The sequence below is a fragment of the Thunnus albacares genome, chromosome 1 (genome assembly GCF_914725855.1).
Source record: "Thunnus albacares chromosome 1, fThuAlb1.1, whole genome shotgun sequence".
Taxonomy (NCBI): domain Eukaryota; kingdom Metazoa; phylum Chordata; class Actinopteri; order Scombriformes; family Scombridae; genus Thunnus; species Thunnus albacares.
This window is the reverse complement of record NC_058106.1, coordinates 17,047,006-17,069,911: the sequence shown is the minus strand read 5'-3', so window position 1 is coordinate 17,069,911 and position 22,906 is coordinate 17,047,006. Positions and strand designations below refer to the sequence as shown.

The window sequence follows — 22,906 nt, the reverse complement described above, 5'->3', positions numbered from 1 at the left end:
TGATGATTTTGTTTGTTTATCAAATGTCTTTAGAATAGTTTAAAAAAATGCTCAGGTCTTCAAATTGCTAGATGTATTTGACTGAAACTTCAAAACCCAAAGAGAAAAGCAGCAAATTATGACATTTGAGAAGCTTGAACAAAAGACTGTTTGTTTAATCAGTGATTAAAATTGCTGCTGATTCATTTTCTGTTGATTAATCAACTTCATCATTTTTGCACTAGTATACTTGCCATCAACTCCTAAAAACATCATCAACAGATCATCTGTGCCTCATTTTTGCCAATGGCCGAATGGTAAAGGTCATTAATTGATTGTGTTATAAACTTTTGTGTGTGCGTTCATTCTTTCGACAGTCTGTGCAGTGTTGAGCAGTGCAAAGAAAATCAGACAAGAAGTGTGTTTCTAGGCAGTGGTTTCATTTTTAACTACATAAAAATCCAAACGACTCATATCAGGCAACAAAAAACAATGGATATTCATATGTAGCTCCCACAGACAGGACTCAGCCACCTCTTACTGTTCACAGGAAGTGCCTCCATCCAACATTACACCTCACAAAGCGACACGTTTGTAGTGTCATTGCTGCCGACAAGGACTGTGGTGAATTCAGAGTCTCCAGTCCAGCAGCTCTGCTGCCTGCCAGCCTGAGCAGGACTCACACTGTCATAGCAGCTAATTCAAAATGCCCACTTCTGAATAATCCGAAGAACAGTGTCTCTGCCAGAGGAATTAGTTCAACTAGCTTCCCCGGCTCTGTCACACACAACCATGATACTGTGGCACTTAAGATCAAAGTGCTTACCAAACAGCATTTCTACTATTATCAGTTTAAATGTACCGAATGTGGAAGAATGTCTCACTTGTTGGAGTCTCTATGCCAATTAACGATTTGAAGTCTGTATCAGTGCCTTGTGACATTGCTCTGAGCTATTACAGTGTCCATTTCTGACAGATTTCTTCCAAGCTGTTGTGGTACGGCAAAAAAAAGTAAAGTGCGTATGTCACCAAATGTCTCCAAAGGTCAGGAGCACACCTTTGTACAAAATGTTCCTCCTATCTTTGATCGTGGATTCAGAGCTGTTAGTGGGAAACTTTGTCTCTCCTTTTATTCTAATCAACAGTGTACACAGTGATAAGTGTTCCTGAGCATTTCTCAGGTTCACTGTCCTGAATCACACTGACTTACAGTGTAAACTGAGAGGACAAGAGCTGACACTTGAGCTGAGCGCTACGTGAGCTTGACCTACCCATCAACAGGCTGCAACCTCGTTTTGGTGGTTCTAAAACTAACAGAGATGAGATGAAAAATTATAGTAATATGGAGGATTTAATCTTTGCATCAAAGTCCATGGTTTTTCTGCAGGAAATTGGAAATGCCTTCCTGTATTTCTATAATGATAACTGTGAAAATCTCCTTCTTTTCTATCATGACATTACGTGCACTTGATTTAGCACAAGTGTAGTTTCCTCCTCGTTCCTCCTCTCATGCACATCACACAGTTTGCATGTAGAATGACAGGAAACTTTGGGAGACACCCAGCAGCTGAACTCAGTATAAACCCGTGTCTCTGTGAGTACATTGTTTTACGCTGGACGTATAATGTTGCAAACATGAGCCTGCTCGCTCACCAGGATGCCCCATTAAAGTCTTCCTTGCTGGACAGACCTCACAGGCTTTTTTTTTTCCTTCCAGCACTTGAGAAGGAAGCGTCCCTCTGTTGAGTCTACTTTCCTGCTAATCAGCGGTGTGGGAGGGAAGCTAAGTGGCAGCGTCGTGCAGGGTGGCACCGAAGCACAGGAAAAACGAAGAAACACAGACTTTATTAAGACACTTATCAGATGTTGGAGCAAAGCTGCAGACAGGCGGTAATTGGATTTATCAAAGCTGTAAATAGAGTGTTTTTCTTCCTCTTGAGATGAGAGGTGTGTGTGTGGCATGAGCGAATGTCAAACGTCTCTCTAAAACATGTAGAATAGCATAAGAATCATTACGTTCACATTGACAGAGATTAGATGCCGGGCGAGGAATGACTGAGCTTGCACACAGTCCACTGTTGATATGGAGCTCTCAGCCAAAGGTGGATCAGAACAGTGAATTGCACGAATTTCTGAGTGTTGTGAGCAGCCAGAGGTTTGGATTAGTTTCTGGTTGGTGGCAGAGGATTGAGGCTCCTGCAGGAGTTCAGTGCTTTTTTCTTTTTTCCAGCAGACTGAGGAAAGAGAGAGAGAGAGCACACATGAATCGGCTCAGTAGGGATTCTGAGTTTGTAACGCTGGCTGGACCAGAACTCGTGAGTGAAAAAGTTAGTCTCTTGTTATCTGCAGCTCTAGGCGTTTAGTTTCTGCCTGTCTGCGCATGTCTCAGACTCCCGTTTTATCAATACATCTGCCTCTCATCGCATGCAGCGTGACTTCGCTGGCTCTGAGCGTTTTTTTTTTTTTTTTTAAAAAGCGGAATTTTTTTTTTAGAAAAGTAGAGCAGTTGCAGATCACACTCTCAGTGACGGTGTTGCATTATAAAATAGATTAGACTTTCTGTGTTTAGTCTTTGGTGTTACTTAGCGTGCGGAACAAGGTGGATGCTCATCTCTGCTGCTCCGCACAGGAGCCCGCACTGTCTGCTGCAGGAAGACACAACATCCTTGTCCACCATGACATCACTGATAGACATTCACTTGTGCATTTCATACAGTAATACACGCTATGCACATATGACACATTCATACACGTGGCCGAGTTCCTGCTGTTGTGTAACTACAGTCATCGAGCTAAAAGAAATCAGGGTCTGAAACCACTTGAGGCCCCAGCAGTTCAATATGTTTATAATGGCAGAATACAATGTAATTTCAGCCAGTGAGCAGACCCATTGTTGCTAGCTAACTAAATGCAGTGCCACAGAGCGAGGACTGGATCGATAAAAGGTTTAAATTAAGCCAAGGGATCCCTGGGTACTTTTTCCAGAAATACAGTTTAAAGTTTAAAGTATTGACTGTTCCTCTCTTTTAATGAATGATCTCTTCTGACAGATGCTCGACTGAGTCAGGGCACAAATAAAGATACCACTTACTTTTTCCCAGACCAGTAACTGTGATTCAGTCCCCTAAAGAAGGAGGAGCTGGAGGGAGAATGATGAGACGATGGGGAGAAAAAGGTGGTAGGAAAAAAAAAAAAAAGAGTTTGGCTGGATCCAAATGCAGAGAATGGTGGGTTGTGTCGGGTTTTGGCAGCTTTTGTTTCCACCAGTCAGAAGGAGTTAGTCCTGATCTGCCAGACCTGAAACGCGATGACTGACTGGCTGCAGTGAACAGACAGACAGCTGTGTAGATACAAGGAGATACAGACTGCCAAGAAGACACATAGTTTAGTTAATAGCACCGTGAAGGTTTATTTCTGCTGATAACCAGCTGTCATTCTTCTGCTCTACGTTCTACTCTGTGGCATGAGAACCGTTTATTTCCTGCCTTCAATTTTAGTTTCATATGTAATCTGTCTTTCTGTGTCTTGTATCCACCCTTCCTGGTCAGTGGCAGGTTTCTTGTGGTTAAACACAACAGCACGTTGCATCCGAGGGTGTGAAGCTTCTTCTTCCCTGACAGATGACGTGCATTCATGGAAAAGTTTAAAGGAAAGAGGATATCCGTTGTTTATGATGATGGGAGGAGAGCTCTCTCTTTTTTATTTAAAACATCAAGACAAAACAGAGCAACTTTCTTTTTGTTTCAATTTGTCACTGAGAAGAAAACTAGCGTAGCCGCGTCACAGAAATGAAGTTGACGTCGTCTGAACTCTCGCCATAAAAACAAATGGTCAGGTCAGCAGCAATCTGTGTTCCTGTTATCAGGGTGAACTATTCAAATAGGCCTGATAGGGAGCGCAGGTAGCCATGATGTTTTGCCTGTGCCCTATTTGTGGCAAGGACATTCAAATCACTAAATAAATGACAAGTATAATTACAGCAACCACCCATGTAAATTAGATGGTGCGCTTCCACAGTCACTGCTACTGGACTGTGATAATGCTTTAATTGAAATAATGTACTCTGTCTTTTGCCTGACTGGAATGTAAAAAAAAAAAGTGTTGGGAGCAGATCACTTGAAAATGAATGTGGATCTCTGCAAATACAAGCTTTTTTGCTGTTTCTCTTTAAATGTAGCTGCACTTGAAACTCAACTCGGGTGTCTCTATCAGGATTCACTATTTGAATATCGTTTTTATATTCAACGAGCTGAAGGACAAATTGTTGCACTGACATTATACCAGATGACTCAGAGAAGTTGAGCTCAACCTTTTGTGACATATAATGGCTTGTCAAGAGTTCAGATACCACAGATTTGTGTCCTGTGATCTGCAGTTGAAATGGCCTTCTGTTGGACATATTTATAAGGCGAGCAAATAAAAGACAAACAGCCTGTATCGGCATATGTCTTTTGAAAGATACAGAGTCTCTGTCTGCCCCGCTCTCGGCTGTTTGTTACCGCCGACTTACGAGGCAAATATAAACCGGCATCCTTTGCCACCCACCTCCTCCTCATCCTGAAACCTCCACAGTAGATGTGTGTGGATCTGTCACATTTGGGTCACAAAATCCTGATGCTGACATTGTGCATCTGCCTCAAGCTCCCCGTCAGGATGACTGTAGTGCAGAGCGTCTTCTTGCATTCTTCTTGGGTTGAAATAGAAAGAACATATTTATTTCAGATATTATTTATTTAGATATAATTTAAAAGTATTATTCTGTCGCAACATGAGTATAGTTTCTTCTTTATTCATAGTTTTACAAAGAAGAGAAAGGATGAACTACAGCCAGAGTGATCCATAAGAAGTCTTGTATGTAGCAGAGTCGCTCCTGCGTTGAAACTCCAAACTGGTTTTTCCAATAGACGAAGTGTCCAGATAATGTCTGGACTTCTGCCAAAGTGGTGGGCAGATAGATTTTTCAACACTGGTTTGGTTGGAGGTGTTAATTTCTCACCCTGTATCACATCACGGCCATTCAATAATGAACTGGCATTTGTTTCTGCTTTGCTCAGTAAAAGTGTCATTCTGTGAGGAACAATCCACCAAAAACACTCATAGTTCTGTTCGCTCCAGGTATTTTTACTTTGAATCTTCTCCTCTGACTGTCCGAGCAAGTGATTGGTATCTCTGTTTAAGTGCTACAAACTTGACATGACTTCTTGGCCTATTTTGTTTTGTTTGTTTGTGTGTCAGAGTAAATAAGCAAGGCCTTCTTTCTTGCCATGTTTGCACTAGTTATGTCAACAATTTCTCAAGAATAAGAAGAAGAAGAAGAAGCAGATATATGACTGACAGCAGCCTCAATAGACCAGAATGCAATGCAGTCATAAGACAGGTTGTGTTATGTGTGTAAAATCAACTCAGTTTTTCTCAACTAGGAGCAACTGTCACTATCACTGCTGCTGCTGTCAGATGCTCAGTTCTCTGGGGGTTGCTTAAAGGAACTCTGGGAAATGTAGGAAACAAGTAACTACAGTTAAAATGGAGAAATCAGGTTGAGGAAAATGTATGTTACAACACATTTTCAGTAAAATGATTATTGCATTACAAAAAAACAGAATCCAGGAAGTCTTGCTGAGTATTAGTCCTTAAGTGGCGCAGACAGCCATGGAGAAAAAAACAAAAGGCACTCCGTCTTCGAGTGAAATAATACATCTATTCTTTGAGAACAGGCAATCAAACAGACCAATGCGCATCGACTCTAAGTCTTCATCAGGGTGATTATTGCATTATATTTTGATTGTCAATTAATCTGCTAAGTGTTTTCTTGATGAATCTGGTAATCATTTGGTCTTTTAAAATGGCAAAAAATAGTGGAAAATGTCCACTACAATTTCCTTAAGTCCAATATGACACCTTCAAATGTGTTGTTTTGTGCAATCAACAGTCCAAAACCTAAAAAAATTGTTTGTTACTATCACTTATGATAAAGAAAAGCAGCAAATCTTCACAACCAGGAAGCTTGAACTAGGTAATGTTTGCTGTATTTGCTTGAAAAATGACTTAAACGGTTAATCAGGAAAATTATTTTTTTGATACCTTTATTTTCATCATCTAATCGAATTGAACTCATTGAATTGAAACCAACATCTATAAACACGGACCTACTCTGTTCCTGCCTGTTACTACTCGTGACCTCTTCACCCTCATAACCACACACACGCCACTGCGCAGGAACGAAAGGATGAGTGTACATGTGAACACACACTGTAACATTCACACACAAACGCCAATAAAAAAGGTCCAAATTCCACAGTAATGTTGGTCAATACTAGCAAAGAAAAAAGCTTGTAAACTGTCTTTTTACAGTTATGTTGAAATGGATTCCAGGAAGCAGAGGTGCTGACTCAACTCTACCAGCTCCTTGTAGTTTAAAATAAAGAAGATTCATAGTGAATGACTGACAGACAGACTAGCTGTTTGGGGTTTGAATCATTTGATGACTGAATGTTGAAAGTCAAACTCATCACTGGAAACTAAACTGACCATTTTATCCACAGACTCCACTGTGTTTGTGTATTTACAGCCTGTTAGAGCTTTGGATTGAAAATCCTGGATTGACATGGATGAAATGAGCAATTAGAGTTGGTGTGAGTCTGTCTCCAACCACATGTTTTCCCATTTTGCTGCCTTTTCCTGTGGGCTCGTCTCTCTCTCTCCTCTGACAGACACGTCATCAGATGCTGGACTCTGTGTCTGTGTGAGCATTTGTTGTTTGTGCCTGAGACTGTCATGTGTTTATAAAAGTTGTTACACAATCCGGCAAGGCGGAGGAGACAGACAGGTTTTTTTTTTTTTTTTTTTCCATTCATCCCCTCCAGTTAAGTTGCTGTGTCTGACTGGGATGGCTGGAAAAAAAAAAGCTGAAAAAAGGTAGCTTGAATGCAGCATGAATAAGAGCCATCTGTCCAAGTGGGTGAAAATCTGCTGGAAAAAGCCTGAAATTTGCATCACTTACAAAAAATTAAAAAAAAAAAAGAAGACTCCTGAAGCAGCAAAAGTAGTGTTTAAAAACAGACTGCTACGCCATAATGCTCTGGTGATGGAAACCTCGCACAGCGGTTGTCTTAAACAGAGACATACATTTAGTGTGATTGTAAAGTACGCTTGTTTCAACATAAACCTTCCATTTTTAACGTAAACTCAGTCCAAGACTCTTTATGTGTAACAGCATCTCCTCAACACCAGACTAGTTGTGCTGCTTCAGGACTGAACATCCTGTGCCAGTTGTAATTGTATGAGTTCATGTACGGTGATTTATGGTAGGAAATTCTTTGTTACTCCAAATAAGCTGCCGTACCCATCAGTTCCAGTCAAGAATACCAGCGCTGCCAGCAAACAGTTTGTAGCTGGGTGGAATAAAACGCGGAAGCTAATTTTAGGAAGAATTCTTTGCTGTATTCCTCAAGAAAACAGGCTGAAGTGTATAAATGTAAATGTATGAATGAACTACAGCTGCAGCGATTAGTTGATTGGTTTCCAACTATTAAATGAATCACCTATTACTATTTTGACAATTGATTATTCGTTTTCAGTCATTTTTTTTAAAGGAAAAAAAAGTCTTCTTTGATTCTCGATTATTAAACGTGAGCTGGTTTCTTCTATGACGGTAAACTGAATATGTTTGGGTTGTGGACTGTTGGTCGAGACAAAAGAAGACATTTGAGGACGTCATCTTGGGCTTTTAGCAACAACCGTTAAACTCTTTATTTGAGATAGTGTTATGTTCGTCAAACACATTCTCCTAATCTTTCCTCTTGTAGCATTAAAAGTGAAAAAAGCTGTTTGAAAATAGGATTCGCAGCTTTAAATCCATCCTAAGTCTTTTAGCATATTTAAGACTCCTTTACAGGCTTCTCCCTTTAAAATGAACTGGAAATATTTAAAAAGTTGGCCGGAGACACTGCTTTCTGTCAGCTCATGGAGCTAACGTCAGCTTAATTAGGAAGGTAGCAGCTGATAAAATCTGACAGCAAGTTGTCTTTTCAGCCAGTAAAAATAAACAGTTGCAGACTACAAATGAGAAGTCCACTTTGTCTACCTCAGTCTGAAATCAAGGACCCACTCTTCTGAAAAATTACAAGAAAAATTAAAAGTAGTGAATCTGCATATGTGCCATATGAGAGCTTGAAAGCTTAACGGGTGTAGCAACCGTAACTAAGGGACGAACAGTGATTGTCCAGATATGATCTCACCACAATTATTGATGATTGTATATAGATTTTTGCACTTTTTATAGTCAGAGTGCTTCCTCGTATCCAGGAAACATCCATTTATTACTGTGTATACACGTGCTCACATAGATGGGTCTGAATGTCACTGTCCGTGTCTGTCTGTGAGTGTGTAGTGATGCTTGTTCCCCTGACTCCGGCCATATTTCAAGAGTGTGTGATGATGTTCAACTCTTGGGTTCCTCTTCAACAGGCCATATGGTAAAACACTTACTTCTCTTTGTGTCTCCCACCATCTTTCTCCGTCCACTTCATTTTCCTTTTTCTCTCCTGGTTATTTGTTTTCTTTGTGAATTTTTCTCTGTTCTCGTGCACATCTGCTCGCCCACACCATTTTTTTTTAAAATTTTGATTTAGTTTTTTGTTCTTTTTGAAGTAAAAAAAAAATCACCCTGGGAGCCAATTATGAAAACAAAATATTCTTGTCACGTGTAGACCCACTAGAAGCAATCCCGTGTCCCACTTTGAGCCCTAACCCACAGTTTTAGAAACCACTTGTGTAAAGAGAGTAGCAGAATATCATGAGCTCTCGGGCCAGCAGCCTTTTTTTCTGTGTCTCTGCGTGTGTTTCTGCCTTAAAAGGTTGGTTTGATTTATCTGTGCTTCCAGCTCAGTGGGGGTGGAGCAGATGTGATTGTGTCAGACCCCATTAAGACGAGCTAAGAATAGCTAAAACCGTCTAACACCTTAGCTCGGGTTGGTTTGAAACGGGTTGTTTCGCACCCTCTCTTCTGCTTGTTATTATGCTCTGGAGTCTAACGTCATGTTACAGATGAGGCCAAGTCTGCTGCTAATTTGCAGTTTGACGCAGGTACAGCTGGCCGGGCCCAAACTTCAGGAAGGAGGTGGAGTACTTATGTTTGGATGGTGTACAGTACGGGACACTTACAGACTGTTTTTTATGGACTTTTTCATTATTACAGTACAATCTGCTGTCTGTCAGCTGTCTTTGTTCCTCACACAACTGGCGGTGGCAGAGCGTGTCACAAGGGTTTGTAAATTTTGAAACTTCACTGTTCCTGCCTGTAAATGATTGACCCAACAGGTTGTAACTACAGCAGCACGAGGATCCAGAGCCATAAACAGCCAGCAGAGATGGCTGTGTGTGCATGGCTCATGTCAGCTGACTGATTACAATGTATGAACACAGCTAAATGAAATTAGATTTACAGAACGACATTGCCAGGACTGAGATAAATTGTGGCACCAGAGGATTTGTGTTCTGGTTGGACTGATGTCTGTGCTGTTGCTATTTCTGATTACTGAGCTATTACTGACTTCTCATAGTTTACTAGAAATTAAAATCAAACTTGTGTAGATATTGCACTGCTGTTGAATGTGGTGTTGAAAGTAAAGGTCTGTATAGTCACTGTGTCTTGGTGTCTTTGTTGATGTAGGTACAGGTTCTGGCTTTGGATCTGTTTACCAGTCAGCAAAATATCCAGATTCTTCAAGCTCTGAAGATAACAAATCTCTTTTCTCACTCTTTCTTTATATGCAAAGAGCAACAGAGGGTAGCAAGCTTCTCTTTTTTTTTTTTAGCAGGACGCTGCTGTCACAGGTTGAAATAACCGACATCGGCGGCAGATTAGATCAGCTTTAGCTAATTAACGTTAATTCCGTAACGACTAAAGTAAAAAGTCTGGCTCTCGTTAGTGTGCTCTCTGCAGCTGGTTCACAGCCAAAGATTGTTTGTGAAGAAATGTTAGTGTTAGTGAAGAGACATCACTGTACGGCCGACTGTGTGAGTGGTGTACTGTAGCTGATCAGGAACCAACTTTGTGATCACCTCACGTCAATTTTAATTTAAGAATTGCCAAGTTCAACTTTGATTATTTGAAGCTCTGAAACAGAACCTTCAATATTTGGCGTACGTGGCTCTTGAAGTACAATAGATTATAGCTGTGAACTGAATAAAAACATTTTTCTACCAACAAAAGTTGATTAGACATATTTAAGTTGTAGTTATTTTAGCCTTTTCAAATTCAGTTTACTTCAGTTTACTTTAATGACCACACAGCTAAGCTGGTGAAATTATTGAAAGGTAAACATAATAAGATTTGATGCGGGATTTGACACTGGATTCTAATTTGATAAATTGATCTACTTATACTGATGGGAGAAGTTTAAAATGTGTAGCTGAACTACAAGACAAGAGCAGATTATTCCTGCAGGGCCATACTGTCTTAATCCTCTCCCAGCTTTAATCAGCCTGCATCGATTCAACAAATGAGCATAGGACAGAAACAAGAAATAAACCACAGAAATGCAGCCCAAAGGACACATAGGAATAACACTCGTGACCAGTTGCAGGTGATGGTGTCTTAAGGGTTGTTAGCAAAAACCATGTCAACACTTTAATTAGTTCAGCCTCAAGTGAACCTGTGTATGCTGTGGGACGATTTCAGATAATGCAGCACAGCTGTACTGTTGGAGAGAGTTCAGCTAGTTTCTCAGCAGGATGATCATGAAAATACAAAGCAGAAGTGTGAGAAAAACTCAAATGTGGTTGAGTAAAATAAAATAATACAAACTCTGCTGGACTGATCTATGGAGATAAAGGTCAAATGTTACACATGATGCATTTCTCAATATCAGAACTGAATAAAAAGGAAGTGTTGCAACTGTCAGTCCAGTATCACAATCACTAACAAGTTGAAATAAAAGCAACAGATTCAAATCACATCACCAAACTGAACAAAACACCACAGAATGGACAGTTTATTTTCTCTGATAATTTGACAAATGAATAGTAGATGTTTGTTGCTTGCGTGTCACTGATGTAATGTTATGATGAGGACTCTTCTCATAGCCTTTAAAATGCTTCAGGGCCAATTATTCATGATAAATGAACCAAACTGTGAAAAACACCCCCTGAAAACAGTCCACACCCCTAAACTGTTCATAAAAACGTCATGATAACGGTCTGTAATATGTCATTGTCTAGTTACTTTAACAACAGGTCATAACTCAAAATGAGACGTATGCCTTTCCTCAGGGAGAGCTGCATGATGAGAGTAGTAATTTGTTTCAAAGGGCCTGTATCCCATTACAAAAAAAAAATCTCCTTTGTGTGCCAGAAAAGTTACAGAACAAGAGTTGGAGTGTGTAATTAGCGTTCATTTAAAAGTCTTACATCTGCTCCTTGTCTGTAACCTTGCCTGTCCAACATGATGTGTTTTAACGTTTTGTAAGCTGAATTCATGACGTGATCTCAGCGTGTGCTATAATGCACACACGCATGCATACAAACGCATCCACACTCACATCAAAGAGGACCCATCGAGACCAGATGTACGCAGCTCTTGTCGCACAAAAACGTATATGAAGAGGGAACATGAGTGGTTCCCAACCTGAGGGTCAAGACCCCCACAAGAGGTCAAAAGATGAAACTGAGGAGTGATCAAATGAGAAACAGGGTTGGCAAGCAGAAAAATATGTTTCTGCTCCACAAAAGTAGGTGTATCTTTTTTCTAATCTTTGCTTTTTGTTATGAAACATGGCTTCATTTTAACGGGTCACTAGTCAGAAAGATTGGCTTTACACCACAAACTTAGATGAGTCTGGTGCTGCTTGAGTACAAACTCCAGCAGCCTAATGTGGTGAAAAGATGGCTAACATCCAAGAGGGACTTTGGTTGATGGTATTTTGAGTCTTAATCTTTTCAGGACATCATATAACAGGTTTGTAGATGCTGTGTTTAGATCTCCTCTCACCTCTAACCTCAATGTTACTTAACATACAGACACGAGACTCACCTGGATATTATAACGATCATATAGGTTTATGCTCTTGACTACCAGTTTAAATTATTTCAACTTCGTTAGTTTTGCATGGTGGATGGTTCTAATTACTACAGTAGCCTCAGGCGCGGTTGCTATGGAGAAGAAACCCATCAGAAGTGCAAAACAGAGCGTTAATTAATTCAAAATGCTTCATTGTTGCAGTTGGGAACAATATGCAGCGCCATACTTGGTGAATCTATCCAAAACTGACCAGAATTCAAAAGTACTGTGTTTTAAGTTCTACGTTTTTTTTTTGCTTCTACCTGCAGTAGAATTGCTCCAACTGTGAATCACGTAACACTGTCTACCGGAAGAATGCATGGACGTATTAAGGAGAAATTAAAGATATTGTTATTAATATTAAGTAGAAATTAATGAGACTTTTACTTGTGGAACCAGGAAAGCCTGAAATGGCTCTATCCACTTCACATCTCTATTACTACACATACGACTCATGACTCTGTAGCATGAATAAATATGCTTACATTTCATCATCCACATTGTGTGTTAATGTTGGAATAAAACCAGCGGATTTCAGACTTGACCTGCCAACAGGCTCACAATCTATACCATTGTGTAATGGCAGAAAGGCTGCATTGGCATTTTTAGAGGATGTTACTGGTGCCAGGCCAAAGACAGAACAGGTCTGGTTTATGTTCAAACAGGAGTTTGTCGACATCCATTAATACACTGCAGTGGGAGTTGGAATCAGGCTTGTGCATATGTGCTTAATTTAACAAAAACAGATGTTTAACAAGGAATAATATGAACACTGGGTTTTTCAAATCTAGAGCAAAGGTTATGCATCCACATTTCTGTGTTTGGTCTTACAAACATAACGTTTTTATGCAGCACACACACATGGGGCAACGTAGGTCGGGGTAAAGAAAACTGACGGAGACTGTAGAAATCTTGGCTGTAGTTCAGCCTAAACAAACACACACATAGCAACATACACGCATTACTCACCACTACTGCTCACATCCATACATGAAACCATGAAAACACACCTTCTCCTGCTGCCTTACAGAAAACTTTTCTCCTTTTATGGGAAAGAGAACATTTATAGACTTACAGCATTTTGTTGTTCCAACCAAACTGTCTCCATATACACACACACACACACACACACACACACACACACACACACACACAGACTCTTATGATATGAGGTAACATTTCAGTGGCTATCAGTACCGTAACATTCATGACCTCAACCTTGTTTTTGGGGGTCTTACTGTAAATTAATCAATCTTGCCAAATCTATTTGCAGTTTAGTTTTTTCTGCCCTTTTCAGTCTAACGTCTCTCCCAATATTCTTCATCATATCCTCTCTAAAAAAATCACCAGGAGCTGCAGTTTTCACAAATCACCATCATTTTCATGTATTAAACAATCTAACGAAAGCACCTCCCAACATGCAGATTGTCTTAAAGCAAGGAGGAACTATTTTTTTGGTCGTAGTAATCACAAACCACTGCTGTGGTCAAGGAGGGGACAATCATTTACTGTGAGCAGGGAGGAGGAGGAGGAGGAGGAGGAGGAGGGAAGGCATCAAAGAAGGCAGGGAGGAAGGGGGGTGTAGGGAAAGAAAAGAGAGGAAGCAAGTGGTTGATGAAAGACTTTGTATGACTGAATTGGGGATTTTAACATCCCCACTCTGTGCACCCCACCACCCTGACCTACTTTTTTCCCTCTGCTGACACACTCAGATGATTCAGCACTTCACTCCATCTCCCTCCCTTCTTCATCATTCACCCTCCTCTTCTCCCACTCGCCCCGTCTTGTTTTCGCATTCCCTCTTTCAGTGTCTCCAGCAGCGCCTTCCCTCTTTTCCGAAAATTGAATCTGAACTTGCCCATTATCAAGAGTCATTTGTTCAAATTAATTCTCAAACTCCCGCCGTCTAACAGCGGGGGAATAAGCAGCTTTCACAATGCTGAATAATCATTACTGCCACATGAAAATCTGGCGTTTTTTTTTTTTTTTTTTTAAACCTTCCAGGAATTGAAATTTAACATTTTTGTTTTCAGACGGATGATTGTAAGTTTGTGATTGTATAATAGCTCCAGATTGGGGTGTTTTGACTCTCATACAGCATAAAGGATCATCTTTAAATTCAAGTAGAGAGATAAAAGACATAGTTTGGATAGTTTCACATCATAACAGTGAGGAAAATGTAACAGGTGTCGTCTCCTGTCTTGTTTTTCACCCCCACAGATCTCTTCACTGCTTCTGTCAACAGCTGTGAATCAACTGTGTTCTCCAGTTTTCTTTTTCTTTTTGGCATTCTTTCTCACTTTTTATCTATCGCTTTTGATGCTCTCTCGTGTCCTCCTGCACTCTCCCAGACAGAAACACAGAAGGTCCTGTCTCTGACCCTTCTCACTGAACATAAAAAGACCTGTGTGTGTGTGTTTTTCAAAGGATAACTACAGTGCTACAACAATAGATGTAACGGACACCACAACACCATGAACCTGAGCTCTGTTTATTGTGTCTGTTGAACCATCGCTGACAGGCAGGGAGACAGATGAACAGACAGGTTGGTCGTCCTGGGCAACAGGCCGACCTTAAAGAAAATGTTTCGGGAAAGTGGCCACACTGGTCATTTTACTGGTTAATGATTGTGTTTGGGTCAAATTTACACTAAAATGAATGGTGAAAATATCGGTGAAGACCCACTGAATGTGGTACAAAGTTAGCCCCCATTCATTTTTATTAATTAATTAATTCATCCATCCATTATGGGACATGAGTGATCGTTTGACAAGGCATTGTGGGATTCCAGGCTACGTGGGACATTTTTATTGGAGGCAGTCATCATTATTGAAACTCCTGCCCACCTTCAACATTAACCCACTTCAGTGAAATCTCTCTGTCTACTCTGGAATGTACTATTGCACTCTCAAAATCATCCACCTGCCCCTCAGACTACATTCCTACTTGGTTTTTAAAAGCTGTATTTCAGACGGTTGATCCAGATATTTTAGCCATTATTAACTGCTGTCTGTCTGCTGGTATTTTCCCCTCCTATTTTAAACATGCCACTGTTTACCCTCTTTTAAAGAAGGCCTCTCTAGAGCCCTCTGTTTGAAGCAATTTTAGATCCATCTCCAAGTTGCATTTTTTTATCGAAGATTTTAGAAAAAAATGTCTCCACTCAACTGATCTTTTATAAACAGCAAATATTTGAAAAATTTCAATCTGGTTTCCGCTCCCTACAGAGCACTGAGACTGCTATTGTCAAGGTCACCAATGACTTACTGCTTGTAGCCAACACGGGCCTGTACTCCATTTTAAATCTCCTTGACTTCAGCTCAGCATTTGACACAGTGGATCATAATGTCTTAATAAGGTGCCTGAGATACTATGTTGGCATCAGTGATGTGGCTCTGGATCGGTTCATCTCCTATCTGTCGAACAGGACCTTCTCTTTAATGCTTTTGTGGGGTCCCCCAAGAGTCTATTTTAGGTCCCCTCTTATTCACTATGTACATGCTACCCCTGGGGCAAATGATGCCTAGACATAGCATCGATTTCCTTTGCTACGAGGATATCATCCAGTTGTATGTCCCGTTAAAGCCTGGTACCACTGATGTTTCGTGTATTATGTCCTGACTCCAAAACAGAAGTGATTATAATTAGCCCCTCAGGCCCCAGCACTAGCAGCATTAACAATCTCCCCTCTAGTCTGGGTGTCTCATAATGTATCTTATCTAATAATGACAATTGAGACAGCTAACCAAAATCAGTTCTTTCCTTTCCTCTGCAGACTCAGAAAAGGTCATCCATGTTTTTATCTCCTCCAGACTTGATTACTGCAGTGCACTTTATTCTGGTATCACCAGGCGTAACATCCAAAGACTGCAGTTGGTACAAAATGCTGCTGCCAGGCTTTTAACACGTACTAAGAGGAGTGACCACATTACAAAAACCCTTGTTGCCCTTCACTGGTTACCTGTGAGCTTTAGAATTGATTTTAAGACTTCACTGCTTGTTTTTAAAGCCCAGGATGGTCAGTCCTGTCTGTATCTGTGATCTGCTAACTCCTTATGAGCCTGATCGCCGCTTGAGATCCTCCACCAGGGCCCTGCTAATGGTTTCAAAATCTTGACTTGTCACTATAGGGGACCGGGTCTTTGATGTTCAGCCCCTCAGCTGTTGAGCCCCCTTCCTGGAGATCTCAGGCGGGCAAACTCAGTGTCATCTTTTAAATGTCTTCTTAAGACTCACTTTTATCTTATGGCTTTTTCTTAACAGATGGTAATTGTTGTACTATTTATCTTGTCTGTATCTTTGTTTTGGATCTAATTTACTCGCATTATCTGTTTTTAATATAATGCAATTTGTAACTTTGTTTTTGAAAGGTGCTATATAAATAAAGCTAAAGCCTCACCAGAATCTCAAATGTGAGGAATAGTTACTGTTTTGTTTTATATTATTGTAAACTGAATATCTTTGAGGTTTAATGAAGTGATCTTTCACTGTTTTCGAACATTTTAGAGAGTAAATGAGTAAAAACATTTGTAGATGCAGCTCTAATCAAATTGAATGTTTTCATCTCGCTGTTAAAATGTAGTTGAATCAGTAGTCAGTAGTCCGCCCACTTCCCTCCAGTGTCACTGAACTGCAGTTTCAGAGAATCACTGATGCAGAGAGCTCAGATACTTAAAACTCGATTTTCCCCGTGGGAAAGATGTTCCACCCTGCGGACATTTTCTGAGCGCCGAAAGTGCATTTGTACTTCTTACTATTAGGAGCTTTAATAAACGATAAAATGGTGGAAATCACAGAATTGTTTGTCTTTCTAACAAACAATCTTTGTGTAAGACAATAGGCATGATAGGCAAGGGTGACTTTTTTCTCTCCTGAATGATTTGGCTGTTATGTTGTGATTGAAGTTTGCCAGTTCGCTGTTTTTGCATCTGGGCAGCAAGCAAGAGAGAGCAAAGTCGATTATTAGACGTCTTAATTTGAGCTGCTTGGGTCCTCCTCTTCACGTCAGATCATTTAGCCGTCACCCACCTCAGTCTGACAGGAACTGAAGACAGTCAGTTAGATTTCAGGTTTGTGTGTGCGCTGACTTTAGGTTGGTGATGATGTGTGTGTCTGTGTGGGAATGTGTGTGCATCTTTCTGTGCATGTCTTTTTTTCTCTGTGTGTGTGTATGTGTGTGTGTGTGAGTGTGTGTGTGTGTGTGTGTGTGTGTGTGTGTGTGTGTGTGTGTGTGTGTGTGTGTGTGTGTGTGTGTAGGATGCAGATGGGGTTTTGGGAAGGGGGCCAGCACACACAATTGCTCCATTGAGCTGTCTTACACCCCCCGAGTCTCTCTTGCTCAGTCTCTCTCTCTCTCTCTCTCTATCTCTCTCTATCTCCCCCACACACACATACACACACACACATATACACACACACACACCTTGGTGTGACTTGTCACAGTTTGTTCAGTGACGTCTGAATTCTCAAACGAGTGCAGTTGAAGCAGCTTCAGGGTTGAAGTCTTTTACAAACCCCCCCCCTCTCTTCTTCTTCTTTGTTTTTCCTTGCTTTCTTTCTGTCTTTCTCCTTCATTTTCTCTCTTGCATAGAGGTTTTATTATGGAGTGACATTATTTTAAAGTCACACACTCTCTAATGAGTTCCCTGACATGTTTGAAGTAGAGCAGGCATTTCCCACAGCCGTGTATCAGCAGCGATGTGAGTGCGAGTCTGACACACTTCTGATAGTTCTGTGATGTTTTGGATGACTTTCCCTCTCTGCCATGCCGTATGAAATGTTAGAGAGACAGACGGACGCAAAGACACAGAGAGACGTAGTGATTTTTAAAAAAAAATCTTTATTTATACAGTGTTTGTTGACTGAACAAATCCATGAACAGTACTGTGTGAAAGTCCAGGTAGATTTATTATATCTGTCTGTCCTCCTGTCCTAATCTCTACTTGTCTAATATTTGGACATAGTGAATCCTGCAGAGTTTTTCAAATGTCGCAGAAAAAATATCATCTTACTGAAACCGACAGGCTGCCTGCTAAAGTACACCAGCAGACTGACAGTTTAATTACTGTTGTATAACTGGTGTCGATGCCATCTTTTGTTTAGCTTTGTTTAGGTTTTAGAAAAGCAGATACAGATTGTTCCACAAAGAGGGGCAGATTATGGAGTGACGATTGTATTATTCTCTCTGTTAACAGGCGCTTTGTGAAATAGAAAAAATGTAATTAACTCTGAAGGGAGACGAATGACTACAACATGATGAGTTGCAAGTAAACCAGTCAAATTGTTTTTTAACAATCAAAATGTGTTTCCTCCTGAGAAATCAGTCCTAATTGTTCTTGGGAATTTCAAAACTGAAAGTCTGAATTCTTAACAGCTCAGAAAGTAAGTGATGTTGTTTAAATATTGTGTTCAGATTTTACTTGTTATTGTTTAGTGTCAAGTTTTATATTTTTGAATTCGTGGTATGAATATTTTTGCTAAATGTGGACGTGACCTGCAGAGACCAGGAGCAGTTAGAGCTACAACTACAGTGTTGGAGCGCTATTGAATGTAGATTGAGCAGCATGAAAGTCATAGTGACTGTGCACGTTAATGTTGTTTTATTTGCCCGTTGGACGTAAGTGGGGGAATTTCTTCCTTGGAACAGGATAGTGTGTCTGTCATGTGGAAATATGCATGACAGCAGTATGGATGATTTTCAAGCTTTAAAAAGTAAAAGTAAAAGAAAATGTATTTCAGCATTTCTGAGAAAAAAATCATACAGCTTGGGGAAAAAAACACTCAGAAAAGTGTTGTTTTCATGCTGCTGACCACTCCCCCTCAAGTGTTGTTTAAATCGTAGGTGAAGACCTAGTCTACAGTGAGTATGATCACTATTTGATGTCTGATTAAAGATGGCGTGGTCCTCCGAGGCTTGTATGACTTAATCAACATGGATAAACCCTCCACTGGCTGACTGTTTTTCATCTTTTCACTCCTTTTGGTTTTCATTTATAAGTTTCCATCTCTCTCTCTCTCTCTCTCTCTCTCTCTCTCTCTCTCTCTCTGTCTCTCTCTCTCTCTCTCTCTGTCTGTCTGTCTTGATCTCTTACAGAGAGCAGCTCTCACATGTTTGCCAACCAGCCGTGGCAAGAGTTTAATCATGCGCAAAATGTTCCGCTATAATATTTCCCTTCAGCAGTATTTAGCAGGAGCAGTTAGATAAATTTAAAAAATTCTCAGCATCAGACAGAGTTCCTGAAAAGCTCTCTTTTTTCGTTTTGTAGAGGCTTCAACTTAAAGCCTCATAGTCTCACTTGAAGTCCTTTAAGCTACTGGACCATATTGTTAATAAAAGGACTTTGGATGTGTGAGCTTTCAGCATATGTTAATACTGGGTCTCTTCCAGGCATGACAGTAGATTTTTTTATTTTTTTTATTTTGCAAGTAGTACTGTGCAGCATCTTGAGGGGAAAAAAACACCTGAATAAAATTCAAAATGTGAAATTGGTGACTGAGGAAGACAAAGAAGCAAGAGGAGAGTAAAAAGTCTAGGATGATCCGTGGAGGTGGCATCTGGTGGGGAAATATGAGAGAGGAGAAGCAGAGGGAGTATCAGCAAGGGGAGAGGAGATGGTAGGAGATGCAGCCACATGACAAAAAGCTGAAGAGAGGAGGGAGATGAGATGCATTAAAATGAGATGAAGTTAGAGGGAAACAGGAAGGAGGGGGTGAAAAGTTCAGTGATATGTAATTTGACAGTTTCATTCCGACGTTTGCCGTCACGGAGGCATGAAAACAGTTAGTTTCAGCAGGTTGAACTTAAATACTGTATTGCTGGGGAGCTCTGCTGGGAGGCAAAACAAAACAACCACAAATGCCAAAACCTTCCCTCTGCCTCCTCATCTAACCTCGCTCTCCTCCTGTGTGTAATGACATCCCAGTTATGGCTCTTTTTTTTCAGCAGCAAGCCCGTTTCACTCTTTTCATCCTTTCATGTTGAACCATTGCCAGAAGAAACTCTGTGTGTGTGTGTGTGTGTGTGTGTGTGTGTGTGTGTGTGTGTGTGTGTGTGTGCGTGTGTGTGTGTGTGCGTGTGTGTGTGTGTGGGGCCTGAGGACACATAGCTGTGATTAAAGAGGAGGGAAAAATGTGACTTGTTCTAGATTCTTTCTTCTCCTGGATAAACAACATGCAGTGCGAGTCAGAGAGGACAGCATCACTGCAGGGAGCCTGAATCAGGGTCATTAACATGGTCACAGCGTGAACGCACAAACTCTCACTGAATCTTGTGTAGATGAAGATCTTACATTTTTGAGCAAAATACATACTGAACCATGTCTCCAATTTTGTTTCCATGCCATTATATTAGGGGGAATAATAGATTTAACTGGCGGGTTGCAATCTAATTTTTGTTTTCCAGCTTGTCCGACAGCTTTTGGCAAACTCAACACTCTTTGTTTCTAGTGATGGACCATGTGACATTTGTTTTACAAACTCCATGAACTACAAAGTTCAGGAACCGTTAAAGTCCCTTTAGATAATGTGCTTTTCAGGAACTGTGATGATCAGGCAAATTAGGAGGTACTGATTGACAAAATGGTGTTTCTCTCATTTTTTAATAGTTTAATGTTTAGGTTTCTTAAGTTTCTTCTGTCAGTGAAGGGTGTGTGTCTTGTTGTGGAGAATGAAAAGAGTTTTTAGTAGCCAGACTTTTTTCATCCAAAATCTTAAAGCAAGCAAGCAAGCAAAGTTTATTTATATGGAACCTTTCACAAACACCAGTTACAAAGTGCTTTGCAGTCAAAGAAATAAAATCAGAATAAAAAAAAGCAAAGACACCAGATAAAATACACAAGTAGAGCAGATAAAATGGGAAAGCTAAGATAAAATAGCACATACTACCCAAATGCCTGTCGGAACAAATGGGTTTTTAGCTGCTTTTTAAAGGAGTCTACATTATCCAAGGACCTTAAGCTTGTTGGAAGAGTGTTCCAAAGCTTAGGCGCTGCTGACTGGAAGGCATGATCCCCCCAGATCTTAAAATGTGTACAAGGTACACTTAGAAAGCCCTGGGTTTAGGATCTAAGAGCTCGACTAGTGGTGTAGGGGTGCAGAAGGTCACTAATGTACTGTGGAGCCTGGCCATGTAGGGCTCTATAAGTGAGCACCAAAATTTTAAAATGAATTCTAAAATTTACCAGGAGCCATGAATGAGCCAATGAGATTAAAATAGGAGTTGTATGTGACCATCTGTTGGATTGTGTTAAAAGCCGAGCAGCAGCGTTTTGGACAGTTTGTAAGTGTTGTATGAAAGATTTGTTAAGACAAGTAAAAAGAGAGTTACAGTAGTCCAAACATGATGAGATAAAAGCATGTATTAACATCTCCATTTCATTTCTTGATACCACAGACCGGAGTTTGGCTAAGTTTCTCAGGTGAAAGAAACATGATTTAGTTAGCGCCTTAACATGCGCTTCAAAACTCCTGGATTGGTCGAAAATTACACCAAGATTGCGCAGGCAAGACTGGGAGGATGAAGATAAGGTACCAAGGTTCTGCCTGATTGCTGACTAAAGATTGTCAGGGCCAGAGATCAGGACTTCAGTTTTGTCTGCGTTTAATTGCAGAAAATTGTTTGCCATTCAACTCCTAATTGCGTTTAAACAATTGTTAAGTACAGAGAGTTTGTGAAGCTCATTAGGTTTAAATGAAAAGTACAACTAGATGTCATAAGTGTACATATGATAGGAGATGTTCTTGAAACTGCTGATGATTTGTCCTAGTGGCAGCATGTATATGGAGAATAGAATGGAGATCTATCTGTGAGGTATGAGGAGAACCACTCCAATGCAGTCCCAGATCAGAATGTGATGGTTCACAGTATCGAACGCTGCACTAAGGTCCAATAGTACTAGAACAGAACAGTCTCCGGCATCTACAGCCATAAAAATGTCATCTGAGACCTTCAGGAGAGCTGTTTCAGTGGAGTACAGTTTATGGAAACCAGATTGAAATGTATCAAACACCCTGTGCAATTCTAGTCTTTGAACCAGTTATTTCTCCACAGTCTTTTCTAAAATTTTGGAAAAGAAAGGGAATTTTGAAATGGGCCTGTAGTTCTCCAGCACGGAGGGATCCAGGTTTGATTTCTTCAAAAGAGGCTAAACAATAGCCTGCTTAAAGTAACTGGGGACACACCCTGATAGGAGAGAGCTGTTTATAATATTGGCTATGCAGGGTCCGATACAGTTAAAGACCTTTTAAAAACATAGTGGTTGGTAGGACATCTACTGGGCACGAGGAGGGTTTCATTTGTCCTACCAGGGCTGCTATATCCTCCATGGACACTGGACAAAAGGAGTCCAAGATGGCTGGATTTGAGGGGCCACTAGTAAGCAGACTGGGCATGGATGAGATGTTTGCCCTGATATTGGCAACCTTGTCTATAAAATATTTGAGAAAGTTATTGCAGTCATTGTTTGATAGGATTGGAAGTTTAGGGATGTTGGGAGAGACAATGTGATTTACAGTATCAAACAGGACTTTTGGGTTTTTCTCGTTGACAGAGATGAGATTAGCAAAATAAGAGGATCTCTCAGCCTTCACCATGTTATTGAGGGTACCAATGAGATCTTTGAGATACAGTCTGTGAACTTCCAGCTTCGTAGCTTTCCATAGGCGCTCACTGTACTGCCAGCCCCTGAAAGGGACTTCAGATGTGTGGAGGCCATAGCACTCTTTATTCTCTTTGTTATTGCACTGTTTGTGAAAATATTCCCAGACAGCAAGATCACTGGATGGTTTACATGTGGGTGCACAAAAGCTGCCTTCCTCAACACATTCATTGCTGTACCTTCCTTGTGTTTGTTGTAAGGGCTTATGGAGCGG

At 40.5% G+C, this 22,906-nt stretch overlaps 1 protein-coding gene across 4 annotated transcripts in view; it reads left to right on the top strand.

The window, feature by feature from the left end:
* galnt2 (UDP-N-acetyl-alpha-D-galactosamine:polypeptide N-acetylgalactosaminyltransferase 2) overlaps positions 1–22,906 on the top strand; it is a 61,087-nt gene that overhangs the window by 3,533 nt on the left and 34,648 nt on the right. For 2 of the 4 annotated variants that reach the window (XM_044346512.1, XM_044346522.1), the window contains exon 2: positions 16,168–16,227. The exons of the other annotated variants lie outside the window; for them this stretch is intronic. In XM_044346512.1, coding sequence (XP_044202447.1) covers positions 16,168–16,227 — 60 coding nt within the window. The remainder of the gene's footprint in view (positions 1–16,167; positions 16,228–22,906) is intronic. 4 annotated transcript variants of the gene reach the window in all.